Consider the following 12,472-nt stretch of genomic DNA (forward strand, 5'->3'; position numbering starts at 1 on the left):
AATAGCCCTATGAATAGCTCTAGTTCATCTTGCCTCCATCACACAGCAGCACCCAGGAGGGATACAGACTCCCTGATTCCTGTGGGAGATGCACCATTACCCGATTCATCCTAGGAACAGCAATACTAACTACACGCAACTATACTGAATGTAAAGATGTTACATACTGTTTGAATACTGAAATATATTCACCCTTTCCACAGCTCAGCAAACTGGACATCTAATGTACCTCTACTATTTTGTGTCAGAAAGCTCTTATTTGTGTAGGTACTGCTGGTATGGGACATGTGGATGCGGCTGTCCTGCAGCCTCCTGGCAAACTGTTCCATGACAGAGTGGGGTACAGGTGCTTACTGAGACTAACCATTGAGTGGGATGGTATCAAAATGAAAGCAAGACACTATGACTGAGCATTTTATATGTACAAATACCTAGATTCAGGGTTACTGAAATATTGAATGTGTAATTAAAAGCTAGTAAACCAAGAGTGTGGTCATTTTCTGCAGCTAAAAATAAAGATATGCCTCTAACAAATGAGATCATAGTGGACAACTGACTACAGAGAAACATTCAAATTGTAATTTGCTCAGAAGTCATCAGTACAAAGGCTGCATGAGCTTCATTAGAAACAAATACAGCCAAACGCAGTCATATTTAATTATAAGAGCAGGCCAAACAAGCAGTCTCATGCAGCCAAAGTCAATCACATACACAGTGAACACACACAAGGAGCAGAGCACACGGGCACATGAAATTGGGCTGCTAGCCCAGGCTAACTGAAGGAGTCTCCTATTAGCTAAGGGTGAAACCAGCCACTCTTGATCAAGTTCAGCACCTAGTTAGCACAAAAGAAAAGCTCATGTCCCCTGTGAGCCCAGCACCTGAGAGATCCCAAAGCAAAAATGTTTGCTTATCAGCCATTACAGGAAAAGAAAAAGAATCAGGAAACCTTTTAGATTAAGGTTATTCCAGTGAGTCAGTTCCAGTGCCCCCTAATTACCTCGTCAAGATGTCTAAAGAGCAATCGATAGTAATTATCTGATTACTATAGATCTTCATTATGTCCAAATTACCTCTCTAGAACAACCAGAAGATTGGCAGCACTGTGTGTGCTAATTGCAGGCTCTTGCTTCCCACCCGTGGTCAGTCCAGGGCTGCGCTACTGCAGGGGCAAAGATCTCAGCACTGCAAATTTGTGTCTGAGATTGATATCCCACCATTAGCAGCCACCTCTATTCATTGTAGCTCTGCCAAGTGGAGGACACCAAGCAGCCCACACTTCTCCAATTCGGCTCAGCTAATTAATTCAGGATAAATTCAGAGCTACCACCATCCTTTCCATCACCACTCTCCTCCCTTGTGAGCCAGAACTTGTGCCCTACTCCCTTCCCAAGAGAGGGAACTGCATAGGGCATCGCTCTATCAGCAGCACCACCAGCACAGCCACAACCTGTGTTGGAAAACAGCTTCCTCATTGAAGAAACATAAGCAAGCAAAGGCAAAAAGGCGTCCTTGTTAGAGGGATGAATACACACTAAATAACTGAGAGAAGATGGCATACCTGTTATGGCAGTGGTTGTTTTTTTTAATTTTTTTTTGGGGGGGGGAGGGAGGAGGGAACAGTTATTGCACAGCATGAAGCAAGCTGAAGAAAGCCTCCCTGCTACAGCCTGAAATAACTTATTTACCTATGGTGGGCCCAACACTCTGACACTGTCACTACACACAGCTCAGTCACCTCAATCTCAAAGCCATACATGAATTAAAAGATGGGAATAAATCAACAGGATTTCTTCACAACGGATTAGTTTGGGCATCCCTCTCTAAGCACCTTAAAAAGGATGTTAGGGCTCCGGGATATCACAACCCTCACCCTTCCCCAGAAATCATTTTATGAGCATCCCATCTAGGCACCATAGCCCACGATGTGGTTCTCCACATGGCCAGAGCACTGGGGCTGTCTGGCTTCACAGTCCTAATAAACCAACCAAGAAAACAAACTTCATCCCAGCCAAAACCACAACCATGCTCAAATTTTTCATTTCTGCCTCTCTTTGTTACTACCTTTTCCTTCCCAAAACTGTTTATTTTCAGAAAAATGTAATTTATAGCTTCCAAAGAGCTTACGGCCAGGAAATACTTGTGCTAGTCCTGCAAACCCAAGCTATCTTGGTCTTGAATACAGCATAACAGCAGCTTGTGCATAGCCATCCAGTCTTGATATTTAAGTGCCAAAAACCAGAGAATTAAAAATGAATTGATAGGTACCAGATGACAGTATTCATCTGACTTCTCTCTCCAACCCTTTCCTTGCCAGACTATAAGCTCGCTTTGGGGGTCTACCTGCAGCAGAAAACCCAATAATTGGTCCACTCCTCTCCTATAAGTTGATTGCAGCTTCTCCCATGAAAGATGGCTTTCAGTTACCCATGCCCTTCCTGATTCCTTCTGCTGTCTCTTTGAATCGGATTAGCGTTACCCTGCAATGCCTCCCACAGTCTATTAGAAATAAGCCAATAGCTCTTGAGTATTACTTAATTTGATTGGCCCAGCTCTGACTCAAATCACTATCTGTCCAAGGCTCTGCCCAGTTACTTATTATTCCCTCAGGCTGGATGGACTCCTGGAAAATTGTATTACACAGCACAGGCACTACATAGCACAGCCATAAAGCCACCATGGCTTTCAAATCATTTCCTCATGATCAGTACAAAAAAAAAAAATACTTTCCACTTCTTTGAAGAAAATTTTCTTATTTATAGTGAAAATGCTCCTAGTATTCCACCAACAAAACCCAGGCAGGGTCTTAGTAGCTGGCAGTATTTTGGATGAAAAGGGATTGTGCCATTTGCAATGACAGAGACCGGTGAGCTGAAAAGCAGCAGCATCTCCCTGCCAGCCTCAGGGGTGTATGCCCAAACAATTCCCATGCAGTGCTGGTACGGCAAATCCGTGCATTGCATAAGGATGGCTGTGCATAGAGGCAAGATGTGAACTTGTTCTGCTTCAGAAAAGCATTTGGGAAGTCACATCAGCTATGCTTAAAGGAAAAAAATATACCTTTTAATAACCTCCATTCTTACACGTACAGTTGGAGCTACATATTTTATGAGTGTATCTATTATAGATACCATCTGTATAAATACACATTTATAAAGAGCAAAAGGAAGAATGTTTATCTATCTGTTCATCTGTATGTGGAAGGAGTGTGTGTGTGTGTGTGTGTGTGAGAACGACAGAATTATGCAGTGAGGGTAAGGTGTACAGTTGCAGTAAGCAACAGCTTTGGTTTATTTTAGTGCCGAACTCCCAGCACAAAATACTACACACAGAGAGGTGTAATGAAGCAGTATGAAAGCAGGCAGTGATTAACAGTCCAGAAGCTTCTTTTATCATTATCAACTATTTACAAAGAGGCATTTATATGTTTCCCCATCTCTGGGGAGCTGGCACTTAGCATTAAAAATACATGAATAACGAATGAAGCCTAGCGTACCTTATGGCCCTTTAATAATGCAAAAATCTTAGGATTCGGGATATGATACAGGTAAACAAAGGAAAAAAGGCTAGCGAGTGGAAAACAGTCTGGTACATATGTGAGATCCCTTTGCAAAGAACAACTCATGGTGTGGGGGGGTTAAACTAAAACAGCAGTTGCTGTCAGGCTCTTCTGATCAGAAAAATAACCTAGGAAAATAACTACGTGTAGCAGAATGCCTGGTCACTGTATTGCTGTGACGAGAGAGGAAAAGCAAGCACGAGAGCAACAACCACCTTCAGGGCATCCTGTGTGTCATCGAGGCAGTAGACGCGGATGCTGTACTCCAGTGAGGAACAGGACAGCGGTCCAAAGATGGCCAATTTGAGACGTTTGGCTGCTGCTTTGGTGATGGATTGTCCCACCAAGGCGTACGTGCTGAGGGTCTCCGTCAGGATATGGCAGGCCTCTGGGTCCAGCTGGATGTAGCATGGAGTGGTGAAGTTTTCCTCCCCGACCACCACTACATCCTAAGGGAGAAAGAGGCCATGTTAGATCTCCTGACCTCTCAGAGATGCTGTCCTTTCAGATCTCTTTCAAGCCTCAGTGATGCTCAAAGTCCTTGCTGTCTGCATCTTAGATTAATCAGATAGTAAATTTGAACAAATAGCTGCCCTTCACTTCCTAAGCATGAAAATAAGGCCTTATAAAAACTCAAGGAAAGGAAGTAACCTCTACAATAGCCAAATGCCACAGCTACAAGAAATATCACCTGCTTCTTCACCAGAATAATCCTCTGTGATGAAACTGCAGGGCGAATGAAAAAATACATAAAGCCTGGATGCAAACAGCTCAGAATAAAACAGCTCCCCCTGCTACCTTCTCCACTAAGCCCCCACGCAGCACCCTGCACACGATGCAAGGAACTTCGAGCAGTTTTGAGAGCAAGCAGAAAGAAAAGGTCAGCAATGGATTGTAGCCTCCTCTTGCATAGCTTTCATGCTCTGCACCCCATGTGCCTCATACCCACTGTCTTGAAATCCGCAGCAGTGTGGGCTTAACTGAAACATGAAATTGAGCTTGGGGCCTGTGGTATTCAGGATACACAGAAGCAGAGAGTGACTTGGGTTGGAAGGAATCTTGGTCTTTCAGTAGAGCAGAAGACAAGGTGCTGCAATGCTGATTACAGTGCTGGCACCAGACACAACTGCTCTGTCAAGGGCAGGGAAGACAGAGGAGAAAATGAAGAGATGCCAGTAACCCAGGCACAAATAAAGGAACATGCATGTGATGCCAACAGCCAGGCCAGTGGGGTGCATATTGGTTGGCGAGACAGGCCAGTGTGCGCTGCGTGAAAGAGAGTCAGTGCCATGAGCAGTCAACAAAGCAAGACCTTGCAAAGGCTGTGCTGGACACGGCACTTCTGGCAGCTGTCAGCCTTCAGAAGCCACCCTGTCCTCATAAAACCTGCCAGTAGAAGTTGCCTTTGCCAAATTAATTATGTGAGACCAAACTGGTGGCAGCAGGCACCTAGGAGCAACAGAGTTCTCCAGAAGATGGGCTGGAAAGCTGAGCTGAGCCCTGCTGAGAGCATCACATCACGCTCCAGTTACAAAGGAAGGTGCCTCTGCTGCCCAGCCACTCGGTACCCTCCTGGTAGAGGCTCCCACCAAGCCTGCAAGGCCCAGCAATACTTGTAGAGGCTCCCTGAGCTAATGGGGTGTGGAGATGTGCTGACTGCATGAACTGAATGCAAGGCATGCTCCACCAGCATCTTATGAGGTAGAACGAGGAGAAAGACAAGGCCTATCCATTTTAATAAGCTAGCTGATGTCTTGATGCTGAAGCGGAGCATTCTTTTCAGCACTATTGTCTTGCTCTTGAAAAAAAGACATTAAACAAAAGAATTCAAAGTATTCTGTAAAAAGTATTTTCTTATTTCTAGAAGTGAGTCAGAACTGATTTTCCAGTGTTCTGTTCTGTTTTACTTCTTTTCCCTCCCCATGACTTCAGCACAATAGTCTGCCAAAGCCCAAACCCTGAGTGCCAAATCCTGCAGGGAAGACTATGCTTCAAGGCACATTTGCCCCAGCACTGCCCCAGGAATGCATTTCCTGGGGAAGCAGGCACCTTGCACAGCAGGTGGAGGCCAGAGGCCTGCAGACTCACCTCCCATGGTCCCTGGGCTGCCTGGTGCTTGAGCTGGATCTGCCAGTCATCCATGTTGGGCTCAGCACAGTGGTGCATGGTCAGCACAACGGGTCGGGTCAGCAGCGCTCCTGGTGGGCCACAGCTCACCACTGGTGTCAGCAGCGTCTGGCTGTCTTCTACAGGTGGTCTGCCATGAAATAGGGGGGAAAGGCAAAAAGGTACGTTAAGCTAGTTTAGAAAAAAAAAAAAAAAAATCCAGGTCTTACAGTGTGGTTTGTAAATGGTTGTGTGCATGTGTGAGCTATCCCAGCCCAACTGCTGAGGAGTTTAAAGCAGAGGAAGCATGAGTGACTTTAACTACCCAGACATCTGGTGTATGACAAACACAGCTGAATGTGCCTCGTCAGCTGCCTCCCTGAAAAATAGAGGACAAATTCATGATCCAGAAACCAGCAAGCGAGAGATAAGAAGTGTTCAGTGCAATCTGCACTTGGACATAGGATCAGCCCATGGGACCTTGCATCTTCTGCACTGGCTGAGGGTTCCGTTCAAGTGCATTTGCAAACACTTGTGCTTATACCAGAATTTATTTTAGGGGGATTAGCTGAGACAAGAGTAAGTATTGTTGACATCTGCAAGTCTGCATCGACCAAAAGAAAGAGTCAAAAAGTAGCTGTGATCTTAGGGAACATTCTCAAGGACGTCAAATCAGGACAAAGGCTGTGTTGAGACTGAATTTATCGCACCTACTCTGACCACTGCAAATACATTCACAGGCACATCCTAATTTTGCCCACCTTAAGCTACCTTGAATAATCCATTAATCCTACAGAAAATGAAAGAAACTTTTGAGAAATTCTTTTTCAAAAAGCAACAAAGGCCTTTTTGAGGAGCGTTTCTCATTCTTACAAACATTGGGGGTTTCATAACATTGTAGAAAAATGAAAAAAGATCCGATTTGAAAAAAATGAAATGTACACAAATCAGTAAATCCAGATGATATGCATCTGTGGATCCTTAAGGAAATTAACTGATGAGTTTACTAAATGACTTAACGATTGTTTCTAAAAAGCCATGGGCTGGAAACAAACAGCTGTCTTTCAAGAAAACCCAAAATATAACAATCTGGATGGCTATCATGAATTACACTGGTTGTTTTAGCCTAACAAGACAAATGAAGCATTTAGAGCACCCATTCAGCTACTGTTGCAGGCTATATTGATCTCTGGATTCAGGCTAAGATCAGAGGTTGCTCTCTTGCAAGGATGAACCAAATAAATCATTGAGCAAAATTTGACTAAAATGTTCAGGTTCACGTTTTGTTTTTACAAGAAGCAATGAGTAGCTTAAAAATAGCTCACAATGGAGTGCATTCATTAATGCATTAACAGACATTTGAACACTCTCCTGCAAATAAACCAAGCAGTTTCAAAAAAGTTATTAAAAAATATTAAGTCTTATGGGAAAGTTTTTTGAAAATTACAGTATTTGTCTGGAAGGCTACAGAAATGACAAGCTAGAGACCTAATAATGTGTTTAACCTCACTTCATCTAAAGGACTACTGACCCGTGAAGAAGGAAGGAAAATATAAATTATCATAGTTTTTCAGACTGAATTACAAGCCCAGCAGCCAAAAAGAATAGGAAGAAATATATCATGACTGCTGTAAAAATTTCATACAGTGTCTTCTAGGTGAAAAATGAGTTAAAATCAATAAGAATCTGAGCACTGATGCAAGCAGCTGGAAAAAAAAAGCCAAAAGGTCATTAAAATAATAGAGTACTGATAAATCACACAGCTGAAAGTTGTCTCGAAGTAAAATTAAGTTTAGTCACTGCTCCGTGACAAAATTTTGTTAGCTGTTAAATTTTAGGACTCTGATGGAGGACATGATTTTGTGTTGCAGCATTTTATATCTGATTAGCACAAGTATAAACGATGACACAGAAGATGAAGTCGGGAGGCACTGCAGAATGAACAGTTACTGAGGGAGTTGGGAAGTGGATACAACCATAGAAATGAAATAATAATAATAATAATAATAAAAAAAGCAAGGTTTAGTATTTTTTCCTCAAGTTGGTAATGCTGCTGGTCCCAGTGCCTCCAAAGTCCATCTCATGCAGGTGCTGACCCACCTCAGCTCTCTAAAGTCTGAACCGATTTTGAGAGTGCAAGTAATCTAAGCCACTTTAAAGCTTTAAGAAGCTGAGATAATAATGAATTGTGGAGAAGTTCTCAAGTGGTGTGAAATGAGGGTAAGAGTCGTTTAATAGGTGAAATCCCAGTTCTGCTGAAGTCAGTGCTAAATCTTTCCCTTATTACTGCAAGGCCAAGATTTCTACTCACAGTGTGGAAGACAATGTAAATAGCAGCACAATCATTAAATTTACAGACAGCAATATGTAAGGCAATATTGTGAGATGCAATAGGAGACAGGAAGCCATGCAAATGATTGAGAGATGATAAAGATATTGGTGGGAAATAAAATTCATTCAGCAGCTCTCATTTCTGGACTGAAAAAAATTCCAAACACTTTTATTTAGTGGCAAGGTAAAACAGTAAAAGTGAAAAAGATATTGGGTGAACTTACTGCAACACAGCAGGTGTCACCTTGCAATGTGACATGGTTGCAAAAAGCAAATCTGAATTCTGGGGCAGTAGGGGATGAAGTGTCAAAGCACACAGAGCTGCTATTCCCTTTCCTACACAGCTCTAACATGACTGCAGGCAGCAGGGTGTTCAGGGACTGTGTCAAGAGTTTGGAAATAAACACCTGAAACTCGAAGGAATGAAAATGTGCAGTACCACAGAGAGTAGAGTCACCCTGTGACAAGTGAGAGGAAGAAAGAAACGCAAATCTCTTGACAGAGCTTTTCTTATTTCTCATTGTTTTTAATTTCCATCTTAAAACAAAAGGATTATGCCTTCCCATAGCTAATGAGGACCAAAACAGATGCAGTAGACAAGATATATTATACAGGAGATATTAATCTTTCTGCTTCAAGGCATAAAACCAGCACTAATTGATGGGATTAGTAAACAACAAGTTCCCCTGAAGACAGGTTATTGTGCAGCTATTCATTATGAGCATTTTTCTACTTTCTCCTGTAGCAGGTGATGCAGCACCATCAAACTCAGGCCTCAACTGTTGCGACCAAGAATTGTAATTTATGTTAGAGATCACTGGAGGTCCAGCACACACTGACTCAAGGGAAAACACAGAGAAAGGGACTTATCTCCTCCAAAGCAGAAAAACCTATGAGCAGACAGGTTTAAAACTGTGTTAGGCTGTTACCCAAAAAACACAAAACAAACAAAAAAAAAATCATCCAAGTGTGCTCACTTTTGGTTTGTATCAGTCTTGGGACTAGTTATTTGATAGGACTGGGCTTCCAGCTGTGCCAGTATGACTCCAAAGTCACTTCACTGCAGTCATGGGAGCTGCCTTTATTTTACAAAGATCTGGCCAAGAGTGGAATTCAACTTCCTCTAGCATTACTATTAAAAGACACTAAGTGTAAGTGAAAAGTCTTCAGATATTTTCAGACCTCATCCCATATCTTGTACTGCTCATCAAGAACAGTCAACTTTTATTTAAAAAAAGAACAAACTTTTATTCGCTACATCCGGTCCTTTCACAATCAAATATGTGTTCTTAATGAGATCGCTCATTTGAAACCGACTCTCTGTAATGAGGCGGACTGTTTTCATTAAAGTAGATGTCAGGCAGCAGATGTGAGCACAACCAGAGAAATCCCTGCTCCTCAGCAGGCTCCCTGGCACCAAGCATAGATGTTGTGGGCAAGGACCACATCTCTCTGAGAAACAGGAAGCCCACGATGGAGCAGGGAGCAGGATGGTTAACTTGCAGCAACAGATGGCAGCCCTTTCACACAGCTTAGCCGTAAGTCAGAGGAAAGGCATTTTATTTCTCCTTTCGTTGAAGGGTCTTTATTTTTAACACGTTCCCTCTTAAGTATCAAATCTAATATCTCAAATGACCTCCTGGTTTGTCCAAGTCTGATCCAAGTCTACAGAAGGAATCACAAACCTGCAGAATCACAGATGGTTGGAAGGGGCCTTTGGAGACCATCTAGTCCAACCCCTCTGCTAAAGCAGGTTTCCTCCAGTAGGTTGCATAGGAAAGTGTCCTGGGGGAAGGAAGGGGTGTTGAATATCTCTAGAGAAGGAGTCTCCACAACCTCTCTGTGTAGTTTTTTTCCAGTGCTCTGTCACTCTCAAGTAAAAAAGTTCTTACTCATGCTCAGATGGAACTTCCTGTGTTCCCAGTTTGTGACCACTACCCCTTCTCCTGTCACTGGCCAACAACAAAAAGAGTATGGTCCCATCCACTTGACTCTGGCCCTTCAGACACCTTATGTGTTGATAAGATCTGCTCTCAGTCTCCTCTCAGGAAGGTGATATGGAAAATTTTCTTCCCCTTCTGCTGCTGCTCTGATCTTTTATTTATTTATTCTGGGGGGAATGATTCACCTCATAAAATTGTCTTCTGGAGTTGCAAGCAATTTGACTAATGCAACTGGGGTACAACATAAAAGCAGACATGGGACATCTCAATTTCTTTTGTTTCATATCACCAAGCTTGGTGTTTATTGCTGGGAAAAAAAAAAAAAAAAAAGTACTGCTTCTTGGATCAAGCTCATTGAATAGATAGGTGGCTTAGTATAAAGCCTGTTCTTCGTTGGCACCTTGAAGCCACTGATCCAGATCCTGAGAAGCCCACCTGCCCCTTCCCTCTCTTAGAGCAGCTGGTCTGGAAGTCATACCATTTATATGCATGCGTGCCTTCTTGCAGGAGCTTCAGAAGAGCTGCTTGCTCTGTTCTTCAGGCTTATTGCATACCCTGGGCATAGCAATGCCCATTCTCATTAGCATCGTCTCCTGCACAATGATACACTGTCCTTCACTGTGCCACTGTCAGTGCAGTTCCTGCCTCTGACTAGAGTAAGCAACAGCAGTTCCATCTAAAGCTAGGCAAGTTTGAGCTCAGTAGGGGCTCACATGGGACACAGGAGCTGCCATACAAGATCAGAACAGTGGCCCATCAAGAGCCAGACCCTGTCTAGCACCGACCAGTGCCAGATGTGCATAGGAAGGACACAGTTCCACTAATTTAGCACAGAGCTACATTTGTTCCTTAACCTGAAGCAGTTAAGAAATCCCTGAAGTTTGGGGCTTTATCCACTTGCTATTTAATCCTTAATTGTGTAAGACCTTGGCTTTTCCAGTTACTCAAGTGAACAGCATCTTGCTGGGTAGTGGTCACAAAAGTGTGATTATTTCACAGCTCAAGAAGGGATCCCTTCTTGCAAATCTCATATTTGGTGATTCTTCCCCAGACTAAGGGGTAGAACTGTTATTACTAACAGAGATCAGTTCTGGTCCTATGAGCTCAAGACAGAAACTTGTCTGATAGCAGTGAAATATCCTCATAGGCTTCTCATTTTTTCAGCTTTTTTTTTTTTTTTTAAATATATGTATGTACACAAACACATTTATACATAGATATCCTTTTCTCCATTGCAAGTCACTTCTTAAAGCACATAGACTTTTTCATAAGGCTAACACAAACCTCTGACACCAGCAATGGGATCAGTGCCTGGTAGCTGCCTGCAATCCATTGTACCCTGTCTGACAAGCAGAATGAGAATTAGTCAAAACAGCCCGCTGGAGTACTGGGCTAAGAATAGAAAAAACCTACTGTGCCGTACTCACACTAACACACACTTGAAGAAAACAACTGTCTCAAAGTGGCCTCTATTGCAAGCTATCAGAACCCCAATTCCCTGCAAAGGGATGTTTTTAGAGCAACCTGCATGCTCACGCACTCTTTGATGCTATAATATGACGAAAACTACAGCAGTAATAGCAGAGTGGCACAAATGAGAACAAGCCCAAATTCAGCAGCCATGAAAGCAATAAATAAATAAATAAAAGAAAAACCATTTACCTTTAGAAGGCCTCTGATAGGCAGGGATCTCCAAGAGACCCATACCTCCTCTGCCAACCCATACATGAGATCTGGGAAGGGGTGGATCCTGGCTCCACCCCTTCTGATCACTCAGGTGCATGCAATGCATTGCATGCACCTGAGTGCCCCTGGGTTGGCTCTGCCTTCCCACCAGGTGCTCAATCACTGGTTTCAGGCTGTGATTTAGCATTTCTGCTACAGATATAAAATGGAATAAACACAGTATCTTGGAAAGCTTTCCTAACCAATCTGTGAGGCAACACGAAGGGTAATGTTACTGGATCGTGAAATCCCTCAAATTTCTGTACTAAAGAGACTAACTGGGGAAATGGATTAGGAAAACGAAGGAAAAGGGGAATTCGCAAGACTCTGAGGGATAACAGATTTCCTGTTTAAGCTTGACTGTTCAGAAATTGTCTTGTATTTCTACAAAGTATGAGCTAAATCTTAACTTGCAGAAGATATGCTTGTGATCTGTGATGGAGAGCCTCTCTGCTGCTTCGTTGATTTTACTTAGGGTAACGCTATGAGGACCACATTCTTGCCTCAGTGCCGTTCGTATATCAAGAGGATTATAATTTCCACTTTACAGTGTCCTATCTATGCCCTTTCAAACTACATCAACGCACAATAGGGTTCTTCAATCCATGCACGTTTACACAGTGCACATGAAAATAAATATCAGCTCTCACAAGGTTTTATTGAACACACTCCAGTTACTGCTTGGCCACAAAAGCAAATGTCTGCAGTGAGTCCTCACTGTGGACTATCACTCCCTGCTGGAGTGCTGTGAGAGCACAGTAACAGATTTAAAAAATAATTTACGCCATATGCTAACTTGTGGTATCCA

At 42.9% G+C, this 12,472-nt stretch overlaps 1 protein-coding gene across 3 annotated transcripts in view; it reads right to left on the minus strand.

The window, feature by feature from the left end:
* The window catches only part of UNC5C (unc-5 netrin receptor C), a 245,191-nt gene that overhangs the window by 9,897 nt on the left and 222,822 nt on the right, over window positions 1-12,472 (minus strand). For all 3 annotated transcript variants that reach the window (XM_046939857.1, NM_204451.2, NM_001397462.1), the window contains 2 exons: window positions 5,648-5,816; window positions 3,775-4,008 (listed from right to left, as the gene is read on the minus strand). In XM_046939857.1, the coding sequence (XP_046795813.1) occupies window positions 3,775-4,008; window positions 5,648-5,816 (403 nt within the window). The remainder of the gene's footprint in view (window positions 1-3,774; window positions 4,009-5,647; window positions 5,817-12,472) is intronic.

Source organism: Gallus gallus, chromosome 4 (genome assembly GCF_016699485.2).
Source record: "Gallus gallus isolate bGalGal1 chromosome 4, bGalGal1.mat.broiler.GRCg7b, whole genome shotgun sequence".
NCBI classification, from domain to species: domain Eukaryota; kingdom Metazoa; phylum Chordata; class Aves; order Galliformes; family Phasianidae; genus Gallus; species Gallus gallus.